General features: G+C 42.7%; 1 protein-coding gene across 2 annotated transcripts in view; it reads right to left on the bottom strand.

Annotated features, from left to right (window-relative positions):
• Positions 1 to 4,554: 4,554 nt before the first annotated feature.
• The window catches only part of ANAPC5 (anaphase promoting complex subunit 5), a 48,195-nt gene continuing 30,114 nt past the window's right edge, over positions 4,555 to 22,635 (bottom strand). For both annotated transcript variants that reach the window (XM_069960901.1, XM_069960900.1), the window contains 12 exons: positions 16,934 to 17,035; positions 16,035 to 16,225; positions 14,913 to 14,994; positions 13,855 to 13,947; positions 12,648 to 12,829; positions 11,531 to 11,666; positions 11,198 to 11,272; positions 9,500 to 9,621; positions 8,601 to 8,708; positions 8,273 to 8,420; positions 6,880 to 7,042; positions 4,555 to 5,201 (listed from right to left, as the gene is read on the bottom strand). In XM_069960901.1, the coding sequence (XP_069817002.1) occupies positions 4,990 to 5,201; positions 6,880 to 7,042; positions 8,273 to 8,420; positions 8,601 to 8,708; positions 9,500 to 9,621; positions 11,198 to 11,272; positions 11,531 to 11,666; positions 12,648 to 12,829; positions 13,855 to 13,947; positions 14,913 to 14,994; positions 16,035 to 16,225; positions 16,934 to 17,035 (1,614 nt within the window). In that variant the 3' untranslated portion in view covers positions 4,555 to 4,989. The remainder of the gene's footprint in view (positions 5,202 to 6,879; positions 7,043 to 8,272; positions 8,421 to 8,600; positions 8,709 to 9,499; positions 9,622 to 11,197; positions 11,273 to 11,530; positions 11,667 to 12,647; positions 12,830 to 13,854; positions 13,948 to 14,912; positions 14,995 to 16,034; positions 16,226 to 16,933; positions 17,036 to 22,635) is intronic.

Below are 22,635 nucleotides of genomic sequence, written 5' to 3'. Positions count from 1 at the left end.
TGCATATGATGTTATTCAGGAGGAGATCTCTGGATCAGCTGCACAGAGCAATGTAAGTGATCCATCATTCTGTTCAGCTTCTCTGTCACTAGTTTATGTTACCCTGAGATAGGACACATAAACCTGCTAACAGAAGGGAACGTGTCATCAGAAAATGACATTGTTTAAATAATGTTTAGATTATAAAATAATCCCGAGATCTTGCAGTTTCCATTCTCACCACTGGGGCTTAAACTAAGCTGAGACTTCTTGTTGTGTCTGTGGTGATAAGAGGAAGCTGCTGTAAAGTGATCTGTACAGCATTGCAGCGTCATGTGACACCAGTAGATAGAGGAGACAAGAGCAGCTCCCTGTGGAATGATCTCCTCTAAGGTCACTGAGCACGCTCAGTAATGTATCACATTCATCTCAAGGGGACGTAGTCCGTCTATTGCTGTCTATGTCCATGAGTCTTGCTGTAAAGAATATCACTAAGTGCTGTTAAGAACAGCTCAGGCTCTATAGGGCTTTTTACATGGGATTATTGGGCAAGAGCATTACTAGAAAGTATCCTGCGGCCAATACTCAGCCCATGTAAAAGTGACAGTGATCAGCCAATGATGGAGGAAAATGCAGCGTCCTCGGCTGATTGTGTCTTGAGAACATGCTTCAAAATGTATCGCTATCAGCCACTCATCTTCTTGTGTAAACAGGGGATATGAGGCCAAAACTTATCTAGTGCTCTGCTGCTGTGATCAGGCATCCGGTTCTTGGGCTCTCATGTCCAGCCGCTGCATCCTCAGGTCCCACCTCCTCCAGAACGATTGACAGTGCCGGAGGCAGGCCTGAAGACACAGCAACTGGACAGAAGAGCCAGAGAAGAGAATGCCAGATCACATCAGCAGCACACTAGATAAGTATGTACTGCAGTGAGGTGAAACTGACAGCAGATATATGTACTGTATATCCATTCTGTCAGTTTCCAGGGCTGCACGAACGATACACGGATCTTTCGTGCAGCCTGGCCACTCAATTTATCATGCCGTATATTTGTCAGACCATATAGGCGATTACAGTGCAGTTACATTAAGGGGCTCACAGGTGACGCTAAGAGTTCGGGTTTACACAAACTCATACTAAGTCAGTTCTCTCCTCTCTAATAACGTTCCATAGCAGAATTTTAGCTAAACTTGTTACTGAATACACACTAGGTAAGTATGTACTGCTGTGAGCTGAAACTGACAGCACAGATATATGTATATCAATGCTGTCAGTTTCCATGGCTGCAGAATATTTGTCAGACGTGTCAAACTCAGGCTCTCCAGCTGTTTTAAAACTACAATTCCCATCATGCCTGGACAGCCAAAGCTAAAACTACTGGAAGTTGAAAATGGGTCAAGAGGCCCATGTTTCCCAGCATTTGCATGGGATCTCTTCCACCATTGATTCCCACTGCCTGGAGAAGATGGATGCAGCACTGGGGCCTATAGATGCCCCCAGGTTTACTAGGCAGCCCTAGGGCGGCATCCATCTTCTCCAGACAGTATGATTCAAATGCTGAGCGTTGGGGTTCCCACAAGCTCGGACTTACTAAGTTTTCTTATCTCTAAAAACATGTCCTAGCAGAATTTTAGTTAAAGGGGTACTCCAGCTAAAATCTTTTTCTTTAAATCAACTGGTGTCAGAAAGTTATATAGGTTTGTAATTTACTTCTATTAAAAAATCTCCAGTCTTCCCATACTTATCAGCTGCTGTATGTCCTGCAGGAGGTGGTGTATTCTTTCCGGTCTGACACAGTGCTCTCTGCTGCCATCTCTGTCCATGACAGGAACTGTCCAGAGCAGGAGAGGATTTCTATGGGGATTCATAGAAAACCGAGACAGAGTTCCTGTCTCGGCCAGAGGTGGCAGCAGAGAGCACTGTGTCAGACTGAAAATAAAACATTTCCTGCATGACATACAGCAGCTAACAAGTATGGGAAGACCTGAGGATTTTTTAATAAAAGTAAATAACAAATCCATATAACTTTCTGATATCAGTTGATTCGAAAGAAAAAGATTTTCCCTGTTAAACCTCTTTTAGGGTACGTTCACACTTACCGGATCCGCAGCTTATTTTCTGCTGCGGATCTGCTGCGGATCCTGTAGGTGTGAACGCACCCTTAGGTTACAAACCCACTTGGCGGGTCTGCAGCGAGTCTCCATGCTGCGTTTTTGCAGCGAGACTCGCTGCAGATCCCGGCCCTATACTTTTAATGGCAGACAAACACGCAGCAGGGATGGACATCCCTGCTGCGAGCTTGTCTGCAGCCCTCCCCATTAACCCCCCGGCCGCCCGGTTCCCGATGTCTTCAGCAAGCCGGAGCGGGGACCAGGTGAAGTATATGCTCCAGCCAGCCGCCCGCAGCCCCGGCCGCTCGATCGCCCCCCCGCAGTCCCGGCCGCCCGATCGCCCCCCCGCAGCCCCGGCCGCCCCCCCCCCCCCCGCAGTACCGATCGCACGCCCCTCGTGTAAGCGATCGGTGCTGCGGGGGGGGGGGCGTGCGATCGGTGCTGCGGGGGGGGCGATCGGGCGGCCGGGGCTGCGGGGGGGGCGGCCGGGGCTGCGGGCGGCTGGCTGGAGCATATACTTCACCTGGTCCCCGCTCCGGCTTGCTGAAGACATCGGGAACCGCCGGAGCCGGGATCAGGTGAAGTATCAGCTCCGGCGGCCGGGGGGTTAATGGGGAGGGCTGCAGACAAACTCGCAGCAGGGATGTACATCCCTGCTGCGTGTTTGTCTGCCATTAAAAGCATAGGGCCGGGATCTGCAGTGAGTCTCGCTGCAAAAACGCAGCATGGAGACTCGCTGCAGACCCGCCAAGTGGGTTTGTAACCTTAAACACGTTAATGAATACACATATGTTAATTAACCTAAATACTGTACAGTATAAAATTATTAAGTAAAAGTTGCAGATCTTTACGGTCAACACAAAAAAAACTTACAAATGTCTATGATTCAACACACTGTAATAAAGTATCAGTGGAGCAGAGGGCAATCGGATAACAGCAAAGGCCATTGCCGGTGTTATTAAACGATAAATCACATTACTCCGTCCTCTGTGCTAATCCTCAGCTCTGCCAGATGCTTAGTTGGTTAATTGTAATACCATTGCGCTAGTCAGTCTAAAACCGTTTAATCAAAACCTATTCCGTAGAAAACCAGATTTCCTAATTATTTGGCAATGAGGCATTACATCAGGGGTGTCAAACTGCGGCCCCCTCCAGCTGTTACAAAACTACAACTCCCATCATGCCTGGACATGTGAGATAAGCTTTCGCTTTGGTTGTCCAGGCATGATGGGAATTGTAGTTTTGTAACAGCTGGAGGGGGCCGCAGTTTGATATTTCTGCATTACATAGACTAGAATCTAAAAAGTGATGGCTAACCTTGACACTCCAGCTGTTGCAAAACTACAATTCCCATCATGCCTGAAAAACCATATGATATGGCTTTGGCTGCCCAGGCATGATGGGAATTGTAGTTTTGCAACAGCTGGAGTGTCAAGGTTAGCCATCACTGATCTAAGAAATAATGACAGTAACACATTATGTATCAGAAAGTAAGCAGAAGATTAAAACAAGTAGTAACACACATCGGATTTACTTTTAGCCTAAAGATGTCTGTTTTTATATTGATTTCCATCAAGAGAAAAAGAAAAAAAAAAAAGATTATTACAGATCCAGATGCATCCTTTTTTTTTTTTGTTTTTTAGAAAGTGTGGTCGACCACATTTTTCTGTAGGCTGAAAAAACATGTTTTGATCCGTTTTTCGATTTTTTTTTTTTTTTTTTTAAATACTGAAGGTCAATGAAAAAACTGGATAAAAATGGATGCACACATATTCATCCATTTTCTCATCCCTTTTTTGCTTAAGGGTACAAACACACTGGGCTTATCGCTGCGGATCCCTGCCCTGTACACTCTATGGGCAGACAAACATACAACAGGATGGACATCCCGCTGACAGTTTGTCAGCAGCTGCCCCATTAACCCCCAGGCCGCCGGAGCGTATACATCGCTTCTCCCCGCTCCAGCTTGCTTCCGGGCGTCTTCACATCCCACTCAGCCAGTCAGTGCGCTGCGTCGGGACCGCGCATTGATTGGCCAAGCGGGACCTGCCGAGAACCCCCCAAGCAAGCCGGAGCGTCGAGAATGTGATGTATACACTCTGAAGGCCAGGGGGTTAACGGGGCGGGCCGCTGACAAACTCGCAGCGGGATGTGCATCCTGCTGCGAGTTTGTCTTCCCATAAAGTGTACAGGGAAGGGATCCGCAGCGGGTCTTTCTGCGAATTCGCAGCGAGAAATCTGCTGCGGATATGCCCTGTGTGTTTGTACCCTAAAACGGATGGGGAAAAAAAACAAAAAAAAACGGATTGAAAAAACGCAGTGTGAACCCAGTCTTAGCTACTATAGCAAAATACTTTATTTTTTCCTGCACGTTTTTTTTTCTACATTTCCCCCACCGTTATTTATCATTTTAGTGTTGCAGTGCATATACACATAGGAAAACAAAAAAATAAATAAGAGTCATTTATTATCCAAAACTTTATGTACAATTCTTTGTGAGTACAGCATATTTATATATACACATATTACATACATTTCCGCTAGCATTAATCTATAGAATACTCCATAGAAATGACAGGAATATTCATTCAGTGTCACCAGCCTAAATGGTGGAGAGAATGCAGTTCTTGATAGTATCAATGGCGTACGCAGGGATCATAGAAAACCTTATGTGCTTGCAGCTGATGAACTGGCAATAGACCCACAGAAGACCACAAATATGGATCATTAGTAATGACAAAGATCAAATCCATTCCATTAAAGGAGTAGTGCGGTGCTCGATTAATAACCAGTGACTGATCATTTGCCTGTAATTCAATGTTCCAATACTTTTTTCTTTGACACGTTCCTACTACGCAATAAAATAAGCAGTAAACCTGGACCAGCAATCTGAAAGTCCTTATAAGCGGATTAATAATGAGACCCCATGGCAGGGCAGCTCCTGGTGCATCTGTCGGAAGAGCATGGCACACTTGTTCCTCTCTTGGATTTTTCCTAATGTATTGTACAGTCTGGCTTGTAAGTACAAGATGTCTCGAATCTGTTCTTTACAGTCCACCTTAGTGAAGTAAGCTTTAGCTTCGTTCAGGTTTAGTATCGCCGATTCCAGGGCTGCAACAAAAGTCAATTGTTTAGAAAAATAGCAAATATAGGATTGCAGGATCCTAAAAGGTAAGTATGACCGACACACATGCAAATACACACCTCTCACACAGAGGGTTACAACTACAGCATTTATGGCATGAATACACAGTAATAAAGTGTCCATGTGGTTATAACTTTCAAAATCTAAATTAACAGTAGATGTGATATAAAGCAAGTTTGTAATTTACGTTCATTATTTTTATCATGGAAAACACGGCACTTCCTGTGTCTAAACACAGGAAGTCCCCTGTTTCCCAGGTCATCTGCGCTCACAGAGAAGGACAAGACAGTTATATAGCTGCCTTCAGGAGACTGGACCTGGATACAGTAAGTATAGCTGTTATATAGCTGCCTTCAGAAGACTGGACCTGGATACAGTAAGTACAGCTGTTATATAGCTGCCTTCAGAAGACTGGACCTGGATACAGTAAGTATAGCTGTTATATAGCAGCCTTCAGGACACTGGACCTGGATACAGTAAGTATAGCTGTTATATAGCAGCCTTCAGGAGACGACCTGGATACAGTAAGTATAGCTGTTATATAGCAGCCTTCAGGAGACGACCTGGATACAGTAAGTACAGCTGTTATATAGCTGCCTTCAGGACACTGGACCTGGATACAGTAAGTATAGTTGTTATATAGCTGCCTTCAGGACACTGGACCTGGATACAGTAAGTATTGCTGTTATATAGCAGCCTTCAGGAGACTGGACCTGGATACAGTAAGTATTGCTGTTATATAGCAGTCTTCAGGAGACTGGACCTGGATACAGTAAGTATAGCTGTTATATAGCTGCCTTCAGAAGACTGGACCTGGATACAGTAAGTATAGCTGGTATATAGCTGCCTTCACGAGACTGGACCTGTATTTCTGGTAAGTACAGCTTTGTTTTACATCACGAAAAAAATAATGAATGTAAATTGCAAACTTGCTTTATATCACATCTACTGTTGATTTAGACATTATAACGACAGCAAAACTTTTATGGTCTGATTTTCTTTTTACTATATGTACCATCACAGGGGTTGTCCACCAAGACGTGTGTAAATGCTAATAAGTCACTTACTGCTGTCAGCCAGCACTGTTAGACTTGGTCCCTGTTCCTAACACATGTACTTTAAGGGTAGCATTCAAGGGTGTTCATTCATTTAGTCAGATCTGCTGCGGATCCGCAGCAGAAAATCTGCTGCGATACGGTGCGTGTGAAGCTACCCTTAAGAATCCCCTACTCAGTCAGGACCTAATACATAATTGGGCGGGGGCTGAGCAGGTACATCCCACAGCAACCAGAAAAAGTAGAGCAGAGACAGAACAGGAGTTGGGGGTGGGGGGGAGACTGAGAAAGGTGAGTATGTTGTCTTTAAGTTGCTCTTCCTGCCCAGAAAACGCTTTTAACAGGAAAAACTAAGCAAAACATAGTCATGTGGGGACACTTTTTTTTTGGAAAGCAACAGCAGTCTCTTTATAAGTGTCTGGACTTGCAATGTTGTGTCCTCAAGTTACATTGCACATCAACAGTAATACTTTAAGAGAAGAATAAATGTGTCTTTTGTTGTCAGATGATTTTTTTTTCTTCAATCACTCAAAAGTGTAAAGGGGATAAAAAAAAAAAAAAAAAAAAAGAATTGTGTTATGTTCATTACCATCAGTCTTTTTCTGTGGATCATACGATGCTGCTGAGGCTACTTGACATTTAGCCACAAGAAACATTGCCCGGCCCTTATCCAGGACTGCTCCATGGGCCAGGATGGGCTCTATTGCCATGTGCAGGATATTCAGGGCTTGCTCTGGGATGTTCAGCATCAGCTGGAAAAATTTGCATCAGGTTAGTACTGGTGACAATCTAGGGTGAGATGACATCAAAGCTTTTTTTTTAAAAAATAAATCAGTGAATATGAGAATATATATTTTTTGTACATGAAAATCTACCCCCAAAAAGTGAAATAAGAAAAAATTACAGTCATAAAAAAGAAAAAAGATTACATAAAAAAATAAATAAAAAAATAAATCATGTTTTAGTATCTGACTCTAAATCGATAAAAGAAAATTTAGGTGTAACGCATCACTTCACCTGTCAGTGGTTTTAAAGGGTACCTGTCAGGAGAGACGCTGTCGGACTAGCAGCAGCGCCGACTCCTAATCCGGAAGTTTGGACAATCTTAGTAACAATCTTGGAGGCTGCGCGCATTTTCATCACGCATGGTGCATTGCAAAGAATAACCAAACATCCGGATTAGGAGTTGACGCTGCTGCTAGTCCGTCAGCGTCTCTGCTGACAGGTAACCTTTAATGCTATGGCTGATCAGTACATAGCAATACAGTACAGTATTGGAAAGAAACATCATGAGGAAAATAGAAGCCTTCTCAGTTACCAAAAATCCATCTGGATTTAGGAGCTCATATAATTTTATGCAATTATAGAGTCATGTCGATTGCTTCTAAATTTTTTGGGAAGTCTACAGAGCCTGACTTTTGTAGCGAGATGGGGTGCAAACTTAGCAAAACTGTTAGTTTATGTGAGATATTTAGGTGCTTTAAACACATTTCTGTGTGTAACATCTATCGCTGCCTAGGGAAAGATTTTTTACAACATTAAGAACTGTACACGTTAAAGGGAATCTGTCAGCTGCAATTCATGTTCCAAACTGCTGACACTGTTAGGACACCTGGTAGATTTTGTAGATCAGTCTGTGCTTCCAGAATGTAGAGAAATGCTTTCTTTCCATGTATGAAGAGTCAAAGAAACTTTCCAGAGCTCCTGAAGTGCAGCAAGCTGTAACTACTCCTTACTCCCCCCCTCCCATCCCTGATCCTGCTGGGGACTCTGCTTCTAGCTGTAAATCAATCAGGGAGGGGAGAGCGGAGAAATTCCAGCTTGCAGCTACTCAGGAGCTTGGGAAAGCCTATTTAACTCTTTATACCTGAAAATAAAAGCATTTCTCTACATCCTGGAAGCACAGCTGGATATATGAAAGGTACCGTGTGTCTCCTATCTAACAGTGTCTGCATTTTGAAAAGTGAATTCCATTTTCCTACCTGTGAAAAAGCCAAGTTGAGCACTGTCTCAGAGGCCAAGTACTGTAAGCGGTACTCCCTAGATAGAGCCAGTGCTTTAAGTAGAACCGGCAATGCCACCGGATGACATGAGGATCTCCAATAGAGTTCTGCTAAGGACAGAAGGACTCTGAAAAGACAAAAACACACACAGTGACATGCCTGTTATCACGGTGTTTGCCACAATATCGGGCAATAGGGCAGATTGCTGCAATAAAAACATCACATATGAAGAGATTAGCTGCCTCGTAAGGCAACACCAGAGCACAGGACAGCTGACAGATCTTCACAAACATGAAGCGTGACTAACCTGATCACCATCTCTATGTTCTTGACTTTCTGACAGTGAGTCAGCAGCACCTGTAGAATTTTATGAGCTTCTGCTGTTTGGTTTTGTGCTTTCAGAACAATGGCTTTCCTAAAAATAAAAGTCAAATTGTTCTTCAGAAGTGTTTCTGCTGACATCACATTAAACAAGATGATAGTTTACCAGCAGGCAGGGGAGGAACACAATAAACAAACACTACTACTACCCATGCCCCCAAAGCACCGCATCAGATGCCCCGGGACCCCCGCAACCCCCCCAAGTTATGATGTCGTCACAGTGTCTGCACCAGGCATTGATCGACTGCCAACTTCATCAGCCGAGTCATGACTTTGCAGCAGAGAGAGATGCAGGAGGCCAGTGGGAGTCCTGGAGCAGTAAGACAGCGTTGTAGAGGTGCGGGGAGAGGTAAGAAGTGCTTGATTATTATGTTCCTTCCTGCCTGCTGAAAAGTGATCTTTTTCATCGGACTTCTCTTTTAAACCTATCTAACCTGCTGATATGTACCTACTGTAGGAGGAAGAAGGTATGTCTCTTACCTACATCCTCGGCACCTTTCCGGTGCAGTTAATCTTATGCTCCACAGTTCGGTGAGATGGTTAGGAGTACTGCCCGCCCCCACAGCGCCAATCCGGCACACCCCCAGCCGCCCCATTGCATTAATCATTAGAAAGGGACGGATAGGAGCACTGCCCGCTCCCAGAGCGCCAAATGGTCTCACCTGACCGTGGAGCATAAAGACTAACGGCACCAGAACGGTGCAGAGAAGGAGGTAAGAGACATATCTTCCTCCTCAGCGTCTCCTGTGCAATAGGGACATTTCAGCAGGTTAAATTTGTCCCCTTTAAGGAGCACAGATGGCAGATGAAGAAACACTACTATACCTGTACAATCCCTCCACGCTGTTGAGGGCTGTAATTCCAGTCACAAGTGATTCTGTAATGTGATACTTTCCATCATTCATAGCTCGATCAAACTGAATTTTCTGATCAAACAGCATCCACAGCTGGGGAAAGTAATGTAATGTAAGGAAATAAGCAGAATACATTAACTGTACGAACACCAAAAACATAATCCTGGTAACTCAATGAAAGTTTACCGGAATTTATTATGGTTACCAAACAAATAAAGCCTCCTGTCTGGACCTGCAATAGTATACCTTCTGTTTTACACATGCAAACAGGCTGATCTTACCCACAGTTATAAACCTGTCATATAAGCCGCTAACCTTTAAAGGAGAAGTCCAAAATTATTTTTTAATATGTTATTACTTATGGAAAGTTAGACAAATTTCTAATGTACATTAATTATGGGAAATGCACATATACTGCTATTTCCCTTAATTTAGTAGATCATGGAGTGTTAGAATTCTCTCAGATACAGTGACGTCACGACCCAGGGTGTAATTCCTATGGAGTGTCCAGCAGGGAGCGCTCTATATGTAGAAGTCTATAGGACTTTATTGTTTCTATTGATGTCTATGTAAACTAATGGAATGGAATGTACAGTGTGCTTTATTGAATGAATACATTTATGGAATACTTTGGGGAGCAAGTGTCCTTGCTCCCCAAAGTATTCCATAAATGTATTCAATCAGTACATTTGGAGGGCACCGAGCAGGGAGGGAGAGAGGTGTCCGTGCATCTACCTCCCCCCTCCCTCCCTGCTCGGTGCTGCTGCCACCACATGTACACAGTACTACTCCTCCCATCATCCGCTTATAGTATGAGCAGATGATGGGGGAGTAGTACCAGGGCCGATCTCAATCACTGGCAAACCCGCCCAACAGCCGCCGCCGCACTGGACTATATACACTGAACTACTGCTCCCCTCATCTGCTCATAGTATAAGCAGGTGATGGGAGAAGTAGGTGGGTTATCCCTATCACATGCTTGCCGCCGCTGATGCCGCCAGGCGCAGGGGGGAGCCGCTCATCACAGTGCAGCCATCATGCCCCCTCCGCTCCCTCCTCCTCCTTCTTCCGGAATCGGGGCAAACTTCCCCCTATCCCATGGCTGACTGCCCGCCCGGCCGCCGCTCCCCGCTCACACAAACCGGATCCCAGTGCTTCCCAGTGAGCTACATTTGTCCTCCTTCACATATATGTATGTGTTCCATATTGAATTTACCTTCTTTGCTTCGTGACACTGCCCCTTTAGCAAGAATTCTTTTTTTTTTGCCAGTCATAACTTTATGACTACTTATATATAAGATCTGGTTCTTCTTTTAGGCAATACTTCTTGTATATTTCTTGGAGTGTTCAGAAGCAATAAATTCATTGCAGCTTCACACGGGCACAGGAAACCACTTATGTTCAATTAGGATCCATCGACATAAAACTTCAACTTTTAAAATATCTGTTAGAGATGAGCGAACTTACAGTAGTAGTGAAGGCTCGGCTTGTCAGACAGCTGCCTTTGAACTTCATACTGCTCCACTCAGGGTGCCTGGAAAAGCTGGATCCAGTCCTGAGAAACTTCTCCCACTTTCCCAGGAATGGATCCAGCAGTTTCGCTTCTACTGAAAAATTTTAAATATAGATACTTTCAAAACAAGGGCACAAGTGATATGTAGAAATTCACCTTTGCATGCTGAGAGTTTGGAGGGAACCTTTCTTTTAAATGTTTTAAGATCTCAGAAGCAGCAGAAAAACAACCCTGCAAAACAAATAGAATATCTGTTTATGTACCAGACACTTATTGTAAGCAATCAAAGTATAGAATGTCAGACCACATTTATCAATCTGTGTATGATAGAAATTGGTGTAAACCTGCCCACAGCATCAATCACAGCTCAGCTTTCAGAGCTAAAAACGGAGTTGTGATTGGTTGCCGTGGGCAGTTTATACCAGTTTCTTCTATACAGTGTTTGATAAATCTGGGTCACAATAATGTGCAGGTTAAAATAATACTCACCTGTTCTGCATGTAGCTCAGCAAGATGACACAAAACTACTGCAAAGGATTCAGTGTTATTCTGCTGGGCGCTCACATTGACGGAATCCAAACTGTTCATACTGAGGAGCATCTGTGCCTGCTGCAACGCCATAGTGCTGTAAGGGAAATAAAAGGTACCCAAGGCTCTATAAAACTCATCTAGGAAGTAGGATACTAAGCAGTATCTGAGGCTGCTGCAATGTCATTGTTCTGTCGTAGACTTTTTGTGCAATCAATGTTATACCAGACTTACCACCAAGGGTCTTATTACACAGAGCGATTATGCAGAATCGGGCAGATATTGCCCCATGTAATAAAGACAAAGATCAGCTGAGGAGCCGATCATGATTTACTAATCATTGACTTTCAGCAAGTTTAAAAGTCATCGATTGCCAACTGCACATCACTATGTGTAATAGGCTGATGGCAATGCAAAACGAAATAAACATTATACTTACCACCCCACACTCCCTGGTGTTTTCCTGCCTTGTTCCTGTGTTCCCCGCAGCTGCTGCTGACACTTCTGGTCCTGCCTCTGAAATGACTGTTCAGCCAACCAAAGGCCGAGACGGAACAGCACTGTGGCCAGTGATTGGCTGTGTGGCCTATTTATTCAGGGACAGGATGAGAAGTGTCAGCGGCAGCTGTGGTGAGCTAGGAACAGGCAGGAGGACACTAAGGGAGCATGTACAGGTAAGTATAGAACATTTTTATTATTTTACCACATCGCTAACGACATCAAGCCATCTAATAGGCTTGGTAAGCGAGAAATTATCTAGCAAATTGGCACTCAATTACAGTGAATGTTGGGATGTCTAATACGACTCCAAGACCAGTATCATAAAAACATGTAAGAAAAAATGTTAATGTAAATTTTAATGCTAAAAAAATTATGAAAAACTGTAACTAACCAGTTAAGAAATTTAACTGTTTGAGAAAAACTTAGAAGACCCTACTGTAAGGATATCAATATGCTTGGGGTTGGTTGGATAGAGGGATATTAGCTGCTCAATAGTAATACAATAGCTGATCATGCACTAAAATATTATAAAGAATCTATATATTATTCTTATATTCATAAAAAGAATGACCGGTACCTTTGCCCATACAATCTCCAGATTGCGGTCTTCTGAGCCGTGCTGATGTCAATAAGCTCAGATAAACTGTGTTTCCAGTGCAGGAGGTCGGAGTCTTTGAGGGCATCCATAAGTTTATCTGCAGTCTTTCCTGCAAACGCCCTTTGCTGGACCAAAGACTGAATGCCAAGGGAAGCCAGATACTAAAAGAGAAAGTATCGCTTATGTCAGTATCTAACTACTGAATGCCGTAATTGAGAAGAGAAAACAAACAGGTTTTTGACTCTGATGGGAGGAGCTTCAATATTGCAGCACCACGAGCTAGGATATTTCTGTAGCTCAAGAGGTTTATTTATTAAAGGGGTAGTTCACCCCCAAAACATTCTTTTAACTCAACTGGTGCCAGAAAGTGGCAGAGAATTTTAATTTATTTCTATTAAAAAACATCTCAAGTCTTCCAGTACTTATCAGCTGCTGTATGCCCTGCATGAAGTGGTGTATTCTTTCCAGTCTGAAGAGAAGGAGTGTTATTCTATGCAGTTTTTCTGCACAGTTCCTGACATGGACAGAGGTGGCAGCAGAGAGCACTGTGTCAGACTGGAGAGAATACACCACTCCCTGCAGGACATACAACAGATGATAAGTACTGGAAGACTTGAGAATTTTTTAACAAGTAAATTACAAATCTCTGGCACCAGTTGATTTGGAAGAAAATAAAATTTGGTGAACAATTGGTGAACAGCAGCCAGGTCCTTACTGTTAATGGAGGGCTGCCGTGATCGCTCGGTGGTCCGCCATTAACCCCTGCAGTTACAGGAGCTATGTGATCAGGGCCCCCACAATGTGACTGCGGGGGTTCCATTTGTTGTAACTGACTGCCGGAGGTCTCTTACTTTCCTCCTGGCAGTCAGATCCTCACTGTTAAGGAAGGGCCACTGTATATTGATAAAGCACTGGAAGTGTTTGATGTAGCAGAGCTGGGTGTGTATTGTGCATACTGCAAAGCTGTTTATGTCTGGGAATAATGTGCTGTCATGGAGAGTGTTAAAGTGGCCCTGTCGAACTTTAACCCTTTTATTGCCTTTGACTACTAGGGAAAACTTAATTAACATAAAATATTTATTTTAATGTTTTCAAATGTCTAAACCAGGGGTGCGTCTTATAGTTAGGAGTATCTTATAAAATGAAAAACATATATATATAAAAAATGAACAAAAAGTCTACTTACTGGCAACCCAAAGTGGACAGCTTTCTTTACAGAGTGTTCCAGTAACACACTGCTGTCTTCACCTTTTCGGCTCTTTAATATGTACAACCAACTCTGGGGAAGTAAACATTAATAATATAATTATAAATAAAATATATGAACTCACCTTAAATAGTTTCCTTATAAGCAACAGCTAAGAATAAATGCAAATTTTCTAGTTAGTTAGGAAATCATAGTAAGAGCAGACTGGTCAGTTGAATTACACATCCCAGGGTAAATGGTGACCTTACATATGAGCTTCAGTGTACAGCGAAAGAGAGAACATGCAAGAGTTTCTTTACATATATTTATAACTTAAAGTGACTCTGTACCCACAATCTGCCCCCCACAAACCGCTTGTAGCTGCTTTTAAGCCAAAATCTGTCCCGGGGTCCGCTCGGCAAGTGATGCAGTTATTGTCCTAAAAAACAACTTTTAAACTTGCAGCCCTATGTCAAAATGCCGTGGCCTAAAATCTTGCCAGTGGCATTCCTAATGATGAAGAGGGTGGGGAGAAAGGATGAAGGATGGAGGGGCGGTGAAGGCCTAGAGCACAGACACTCTAGGCCACGCCAATTTGACACAGGGCTGCAAGTTTAAGAGTTGTTTTTTAGGACAATAACTGCATCACCTGCTGAACGGTCCCCAGGACAGATTAAAAGCAGCTATCCGAAGGTACAAGCAGTTTGTGGGGGCAGATTGTAGGTACAGAATCGCTTTAAGATGTAACCTCTGTTTTACTCAGGTTTTCTGAAGCTTCAGTGTAATGCTTAAAGTGCACCTGTCATGAAATGTGCTGACTCACCGTAAAATCTATTCTGCTGCCAGAAAGTCCGGAATCCATGGATATAACCATGCCAGGTCAGTACTGTGCAAAAGCCCAATTAGATCAGAATGGGGCTCCACGTGATCGTATCTATGGATGCCCAAACTACCAGCTGCAAAAAAGATTTCATGCTGATCTTGTCGGCATACATCATGACAAGTACTCTTTAGAATGGGGTGCCGTCCTCATAAAGGGTAAAGCAAAGTGAACATACCAGACAGTGCTGCAGGCAGACATGGTCACTTGATTCTTGTGCTATTCTTATGGCTTCTTGTAGAGCTAGCTCTGCCTGATGACTACAGGAAAAATAGAAATAAATAAAAATAAAAAAACTTTATGGCAATACATTTGTGGTACAAATAACTGTGGAGAGCTGAAAACTGTTGTAAGGAAACACTAGGAGAGAGTCAGACAAATACTGTGTAATTCTTGGACAGTATAAACTTAAGACCCTATTCCATGGAATAATTATATTCCATTATAATTAGAAGGCAACGATCAGCCGACATCGTTCATGTCGGATGATCGTTGCATCGTTTGTCTTTCCAACATGTAATAGCAGCGACTGTGATAGTAGCGATCTGCCCGGGCAGCCCCTTCGCAGCTCCCCGTGACCTCTCCCGCACTCACCTGCTTGCTGCCACCGCGTGTAATAGCAGCGACAGCAAGCGGGGAACGAGGAGCAAACGAGCGCTGACAGTGCTCGTTTGCTCCTCACAGTCGGCCCGTGGAATAGGGCCTTTAGTCTAAGTATGCGTCCGAATAAAAACAGTGGCTCAGGCTGTTTAAAAACCTGCTGCATCTTTAGACTTTCTCAATTAAAGGTCCTCTTACATTACATGATTTTTGGCCAGGGGCAGCTGCAAATCAGCATTGATCAGTGAGACCGGCACACGTTTACACGGCAAAAGAAAGAGTGACCGGGCTGCATGAACGATACTTGTACCGTTCAAGCACCCATGGAAACGGACAGTATGGATATATATATATGTCCGTGCTGTCAGATTCCAGATCACACAGCAGTACATACTTATCTAGTGCACTGCTGTTGTTATCCAGTATCCTCTTTTCCGAGATAAGATTGCAGGAAGTTGTGTCGTGTTCTTGGCTACACACAAGCTGTCTGTCTCCTCTCTCTGCTCCTTCAACCCCCTTAAACGCTCCCCTTTCCATAGACCATAATGTACGAGATTGGGGGGGGGGTTGCATAACAGCTTTTGGAGTACAGAAGAAAACTCTTCTGGTATTACAGCAAATAACTATTGCATTCTGCCCAAAAAAAAAAAAAATAACTGCATTTTAAGTAATAATGTTTAAGAAGAAGGCAAATACATACTAATGTCCAAAGCGACAATGGAGTGCGGCCAGGTTGAGTGCAGCATATCGTAGGCTCCGTCCATAACCTTCATCCCCATTGCTTTTACTTTCTGCACCAGTGAGGATTAAGCGGTCAAAGTAATGAAGCAGGCTGTGTGTTGAACTGAATACATCTTGGACACGCAGACTGTTTAAGTAGCTCAGGTAATGCTAAAATAAATAAAGAGGCTTATCATTAGAAGTTTTAGTTTACACCTGACAGTCGCAGCACTTCTGCACTTTATATGGCAATTCCTGCCTTTATTCTATTAAGTTATGTAGATATCAAATTTCACTTAAGACCTCCCTCTAAGGGTCCTATAACATGGGCAGATGACGGCCCGATCAATACTATAAACGAGTGCCAATCTGCTAGATCAGCACTCGTTTACTGGACCTATTACATTGCCCGATAATCGTTTAGCAAGGGCTGCACGGACATAGTTTGCAATATCTGTGCCAGCCTTTGCCCAAACAGTTTATATTACCTGTTCCCGCTCCTCGTCTTCTCCTGCGCTCTTCTTTCTCTTTGGTTTCCTCGGTTTGCAGCTTCAGAGCGGTCTCTGAGCTGATAGGCCACTTAGCCAACCACTAGACAGGACCACCATGGCCAGTGATTGGCTGAGCGGCCTGTCAGCTCAGACAGGCCGTTCTGAAGCTTCAGCGGAGAGACAGAGGAGGAAGAAAAGCACAGGAGGAGACCAGGAGTGTGGACAGATAATATAAATGTTTGCTGGATCGTCAGCCATGCATCACTATTACATGTAGCAATGCGCGGTCAGCAGCCGATGATTTGAGGTCTTGGCCTAAAGAAACGATCAGCCGATGATCCTGGTCTCTAATTTTCTTATAGGTAATGACTCTTCCTAGGAGACTTACGGCTTCAGCAAAGTCTGGATTAAACTTCAATAGATTGTTCAATTCTTTTTGCAACAAGACAGGTGACAGAGCTTTACTTTCATCATTCTTCAGTAATGAAGCCTGGAAGACACAAGAATAAGAATATGGATGCATGAAGCTGTAACTAATATCCAATCATTTACATAGAAGAAATCAAAAAGTTCCACGGCACTAGAGGTGAGGGAGGGTGCCCGCTTTTCACCGCCCGATTCAAGGCGGAACAATATAGGATCCAAAAATGTAGCGGCACATCCAATCGTGAATAAAGTGAGGTTTATTTGCTCATAAAAAATACAGCAACGTTTCAGTCCATACTATATGGACCTTTCTCAAGCCATAGTGAACACACTAACACATCAAAATCTTATATACATGCGTGAGTAATTCAATAGAGTGACGACACAGACATCAATTAGTGAAAAAGACATGTTGAAAAACATATATTACAGGTGGGTATATGAAAAAAACATAATAATTATGAGGATAAATATCCATAAGTGTAAAGTGTACAATTAAAGTGTATACAGTGCATATATTTAGATGATAAAAGTTAATTAACCATTAAGGAACACCTGGTGAGCGATATCCATCATCCAATAGTTACCAACGTGCGTAGACGGCATGGAGACACACCTCTAGTGTGGAAGTACTGGTGGAACGCAAATCAATATGGACGCAACTGAGTGCGTGTCAGTATGACTGCGCATGTGCGGGACCAAGTCTCGCGATGGAACGGACATAGACGCAGAGCCCAAAACATAAAGTAAACTAAACAAATAAATAAATGAAATAAAGAAAAGACCTGCTATCCGCACTGGGTCTGTATTCAAGGGATCTAAAATTCTATATAAACTGGCAATGGGTCTATATTCAAATGACGGCACAAAATCGTGGCGGTGACACTCACACCATATTCGGGGTAAAACGCACAGTGTGAACCGACACTATCTGATAGATGATGCAACTCCAATTAACACAGGGGAGAGACAAGGATCCAACATTAGACCCTCAATCTCAACAGCAGACACCAACGGCTAGTCGGGTATGGTTAAATATCCGTAAGCTATGGTACCACTACCCCCGTGGGGGCACCACTAGGTCAAGATAGGAAGAGGAATCCCCAGTGTGGGTCTTCAGCCACTACGCCAAAAACATAAGAAAATAAGATTGATCAAACTAAAATATAAAAAAGAAGAAAAACACAAAATAAAATTAAAACAAGAAAAACACAAAAAAACAGGGCAAAAAATGCATCAGTCCGATGTATGCTTGGTGGCTCCACAGTAGTCTACGTGCTGGTGTTACGGACGGCGTCTGATCAACTCCACAGGTGTCCTTACAAAAAGGCTTGAGGTAAGAATCTATAATGTAAAAAAATAAGAAAATGAATAAAAATAAATGAATACAGCATTCAATAATGAATATTGTGATAATATACAAAGTGTGTTCAAAAAGACAGTCTACTCAGTGAGGAAAGTGATAGCACCATGTACGGTTCTTATACCAGGACACAACCTATGTGCCTTCTTTATATACAATATTTGGGCAATATTTTATAATCCACATTGAGTCCATGTGGTTTTAATGAATTGAGTCTGGAAATCCATTGCAACTCCAGACGCTTTAGCATAACATGTCTGTCACCACCTCGTGTAAGGGGGGGTACTTGATCAATGATCATACATCTTAAATCACGTTCTGAATGGTTGGCTTCAGTAAAATGTTTCGGGACCGGAAGATCCAGGCGACATTTTCTAATAGTATACCGATGTTGTGTGAGACGAGTGCGTGCATCATAAGTGGTTTCACCTACATATAGGAGATGACAGGGACACCATAGTAAATAAACGATCCAGTCAGAGCAACATGTCAAGAAACGTCTAATTTCATAACTTTTACCCGTAATCGGGTGAGTAAATGTAGAGCCTTTCTGTATGTGTCTGCAATTAATGCAGTTGTGACATGGAAAACATCCCACGATTTTCTTTCCAAGGAAAGTGTCCCGTGGGACATTACTGATGGGTACTTCAGTTTTTACTAGGTAATCTCTGAGATTATTGGATCTGCGATACGACATGAGTGGTCTTTCTTGAAATTGTGGAATGGACGGGTAACTGTTTCGGATGACCGGCCAATGTTTATTGATGATGTTAGCAATTTGTGGACAAGTGGAATTATATGTAGTAACCAATGGAACTCTATTGGTGTTAGATGGTATATGTTTTTTGATAAGAAGATTTTCCCTGTCAATGGCAATTGTATCTTGCATATGTTGCTGATTTAATCTATTAGGGTAACCACGTTGTAAAAATTTAGAAGATATTGTGGTGAGTGTAGATGTCACATGTTTAGGCTCACTCACAATACGTTTAGCCCTCAAAAATTGACTCTTGGGTAGGCTGTTAATCATTTGAGGAGGATGGTTAGATTCAAATCTAAGTATTGTGTTTCTATCCGTGGCTTTGGAGTAAAGTTTGGTGTGTAGTTTGTGATCCTGAATGTACACCTCTGTATCAAGGAATTGTACCACAGATTTAGAGAAATTCAAAGAAAACTCAATGTCCGGGTCGATAGTGTTTAGGAAGGAAGTAAACTGTAGTAATTCCGTCTCATTACCGGACCAAATGAGGAAGACGTCGTCTATGTATCTCCACCAGCCCAAAATGTGTCGGGCATGGTGGGACACATAGACAGACGCCTCCTCAAGTGACTCCATATACAAATTTGCATACGATGGGGCCATATTAGACCCCATCGCCGATCCCATTGTTTGCAAAAAAAATTGTCTGTCAAAGATAAAAAAATTACAAGTCAAAATCAATTCCACCAGTTGTAATATAAATGTTTGGCATTCCTGTGAATAATTCAGATCCATAAGTATCTTGCGAATGACTGCAAGGCCCTTAGCATGTTTAATCGATGTATATAAACTTGTGACATCTAAGGTAGCTAAAATGACATTTTTAGGAATGTTGACATTACGGATCTTGGTCAAAAAGTCCGTGGTATCCCTGAGATAAGATTTCATAGAAATAACTCTAGGTTGAAGTACTTTATCCACAAAGATCGAAGCATGACTCAAAAATGAGTCCCTACCAGAGACGATAGGACGTCCCGGGGGGTTGTTTAGATCTTTGTGGATCTTTGGCAACAAATACAGTCGTGGAATCTTAGGATTATCAATCCACAAGAATTCATGCAATTTTTTGTCTATAATAAGGGCGGAAAAGGCATTATCTATGACATTTCTAAACCGTTTTCTAAAAATGTCAGATGGATCCCCTGGAAGTCTACGATATACATTAGTATCGTCTAGTTGTCTGTAAGCTTCAGTAACATAAGAGGAGGTGTCCATTATCACTATTGCACCCCCTTTGTCAGCGGGTTTAATAGTGACATGGACATTCTCCGCCAATTCCTTCAAAGCCGCATGTTGGGATTGGGTGATATTAGGTTTTTTTATATATCCCTCAGGTGTATGAGCCCTCAATTCTGCAATATCCTTTTTAACCAAATCTATATATGCTTCAATGGCATGTGGGGTAATCATAGGTACAAAGTCACTTTTGTTATACAAGTCAAAGTTATGTAACTCAAGTTCAGTACGTTTAACCTCAGAAACACTGCTAGGTACAGATTTACTCCAAATATGCAATTTGAGTCTACGAAAAAATTGAAACAAGTCTAGCTCAAGATTAAACCAGTTAATAGATGTATCTGGGCAAAAGGATAATCCTTTGCTCAGTAACTCAATGTGTATAGCAGATAACGGAAAAGAAGAAATATTTACCACGGTGTTTTCTGTATCCATGGTTATTGTTTGTTGTTTTTTTTCGCTGTCGCCCTTTTCTGCTGAGTGCGAGTTCTGGCTATCGGGGTGTTTGTAAAGTCTGTGCCGCCTTCTGCCCCCTCTTCGAGTGCGTCTTTTTGGCTGACAGTCTGTTGGCCTAAAAAAGGCCTTGTAGACATATCCATACTGGGGCTTTGTGGATTGTTTCCCCGGCGAGTAGTTGTAAGTCCCTTGTTCCATGTGTATAAGTTACCGGTCGTATAATCCTTATCGTCCCTATGCCACTTTCTCTTCTTTGTCTCCTCAATGTCCTTTTCTTGTCGATCCAAATATTCCTTATGTTTTTGGATGTAGTTAGTGAAGTCACCAGATGGCATAGCATTCTTGAGTGCGGTTTCCCAGTGGGCAACGCGTTCTTGTAGAGATATCAAATCTTTTTGTAGATATTCAATATTAAGTAAAATAATGTCCAAAGCGTAGCAATTGGAAATATGTTCGAATTTCTTTTTAAATTCTTCATTTGTAGTAAGTAAAGTAGGGCGTAGTTGTGATCGCATACCTCGTGGAACACGCTGCTCACGGTAGTATTCACCTAAGGTAGCCAGGTGCAGTTCTAATCCCAAACACTTTTTTGTTTCCATCTCGTACTCTCTTTTGATGTCGATAAGAGAAGGGGCACGTAAAAAGGAAGTGTCCCGCTTTAAAACCGTCCATGATGCGCTTCGCATCCCTCTCCAGGTAAACCGATCCATGAGCAAGGGTAGTAGCTGAAAACACCGATGAGGTGGCCCCCGTAGGGGGTTCTGTGCCAGCGGAAGAATCCATAATAGAAATCAAAAAGTTCCACGGCACTAGAGGTGAGGGAGGGTGCCCGCTTTTCACCGCCCGATTCAAGGCGGAACAATATAGGATCCAAAAATGTAGCGGCACATCCAATCGTGAATAAAGTGAGGTTTATTTGCTCATAAAAAATACAGCAACGTTTCAGTCCATACTATATGGACCTTTCTCAAGCCATAGTGAACACACTAACACATCAAAATCTTATATACATGCGTGAGTAATTCAATAGAGTGACGACACAGACATCAATTAGTGAAAAAGACATGTTGAAAAACATATATTACAGGTGGGTATATGAAAAAAAACATAATAATTATGAGGATAAATATCCATAAGTGTAAAGTGTACAATTAAAGTGTATACAGTGCATATATTTAGATGATAAAAGTTAATTAACCATTAAGGAACACCTGGTGAGCGATATCCATCATCCAATAGTTACCAACGTGCGTAGACGGCATGGAGACACACCTCTAGTGTGGAAGTACTGGTGGAACGCAAATCAATATGGACGCAACTGAGTGCGTGTCAGTATGACTGCGCATGTGCGGGACCAAGTCTCGCGATGGAACGGACATAGACGCAGAGCCCAAAACATAAAGTAAACTAAACAAATAAATAAATGAAATAAAGAAAAGACCTGCTATCCGCACTGGGTCTGTATTCAAGGGATCTAAAATTCTATATAAACTGGCAATGGGTCTATATTCAAATGACGGCACAAAATCGTGGCGGTGACACTCACACCATATTCGGGGTAAAACGCACAGTGTGAACCGACACTATCTGATAGATGATGCAACTCCAATTAACACAGGGGAGAGACAAGGATCCAACATTAGACCCTCAATCTCAACAGCAGACACCAACGGCTAGTCGGGTATGGTTAAATATCCGTAAGCTATGGTACCACTACCCCCGTGGGGGCACCACTAGGTCAAGATAGGAAGAGGAATCCCCAGTGTGGGTCTTCAGCCACTATGCCAAAAACATAAGAAAATAAGATTGATCAAACTAAAATATAAAAAAGAAGAAAAACACAAAATAA

Source organism: Dendropsophus ebraccatus, chromosome 3, assembly GCF_027789765.1.
Source record: "Dendropsophus ebraccatus isolate aDenEbr1 chromosome 3, aDenEbr1.pat, whole genome shotgun sequence".
Lineage (NCBI taxonomy): Eukaryota > Metazoa > Chordata > Amphibia > Anura > Hylidae > Dendropsophus > Dendropsophus ebraccatus.
This window is presented reverse-complemented; position numbering and strand designations above follow the sequence as displayed.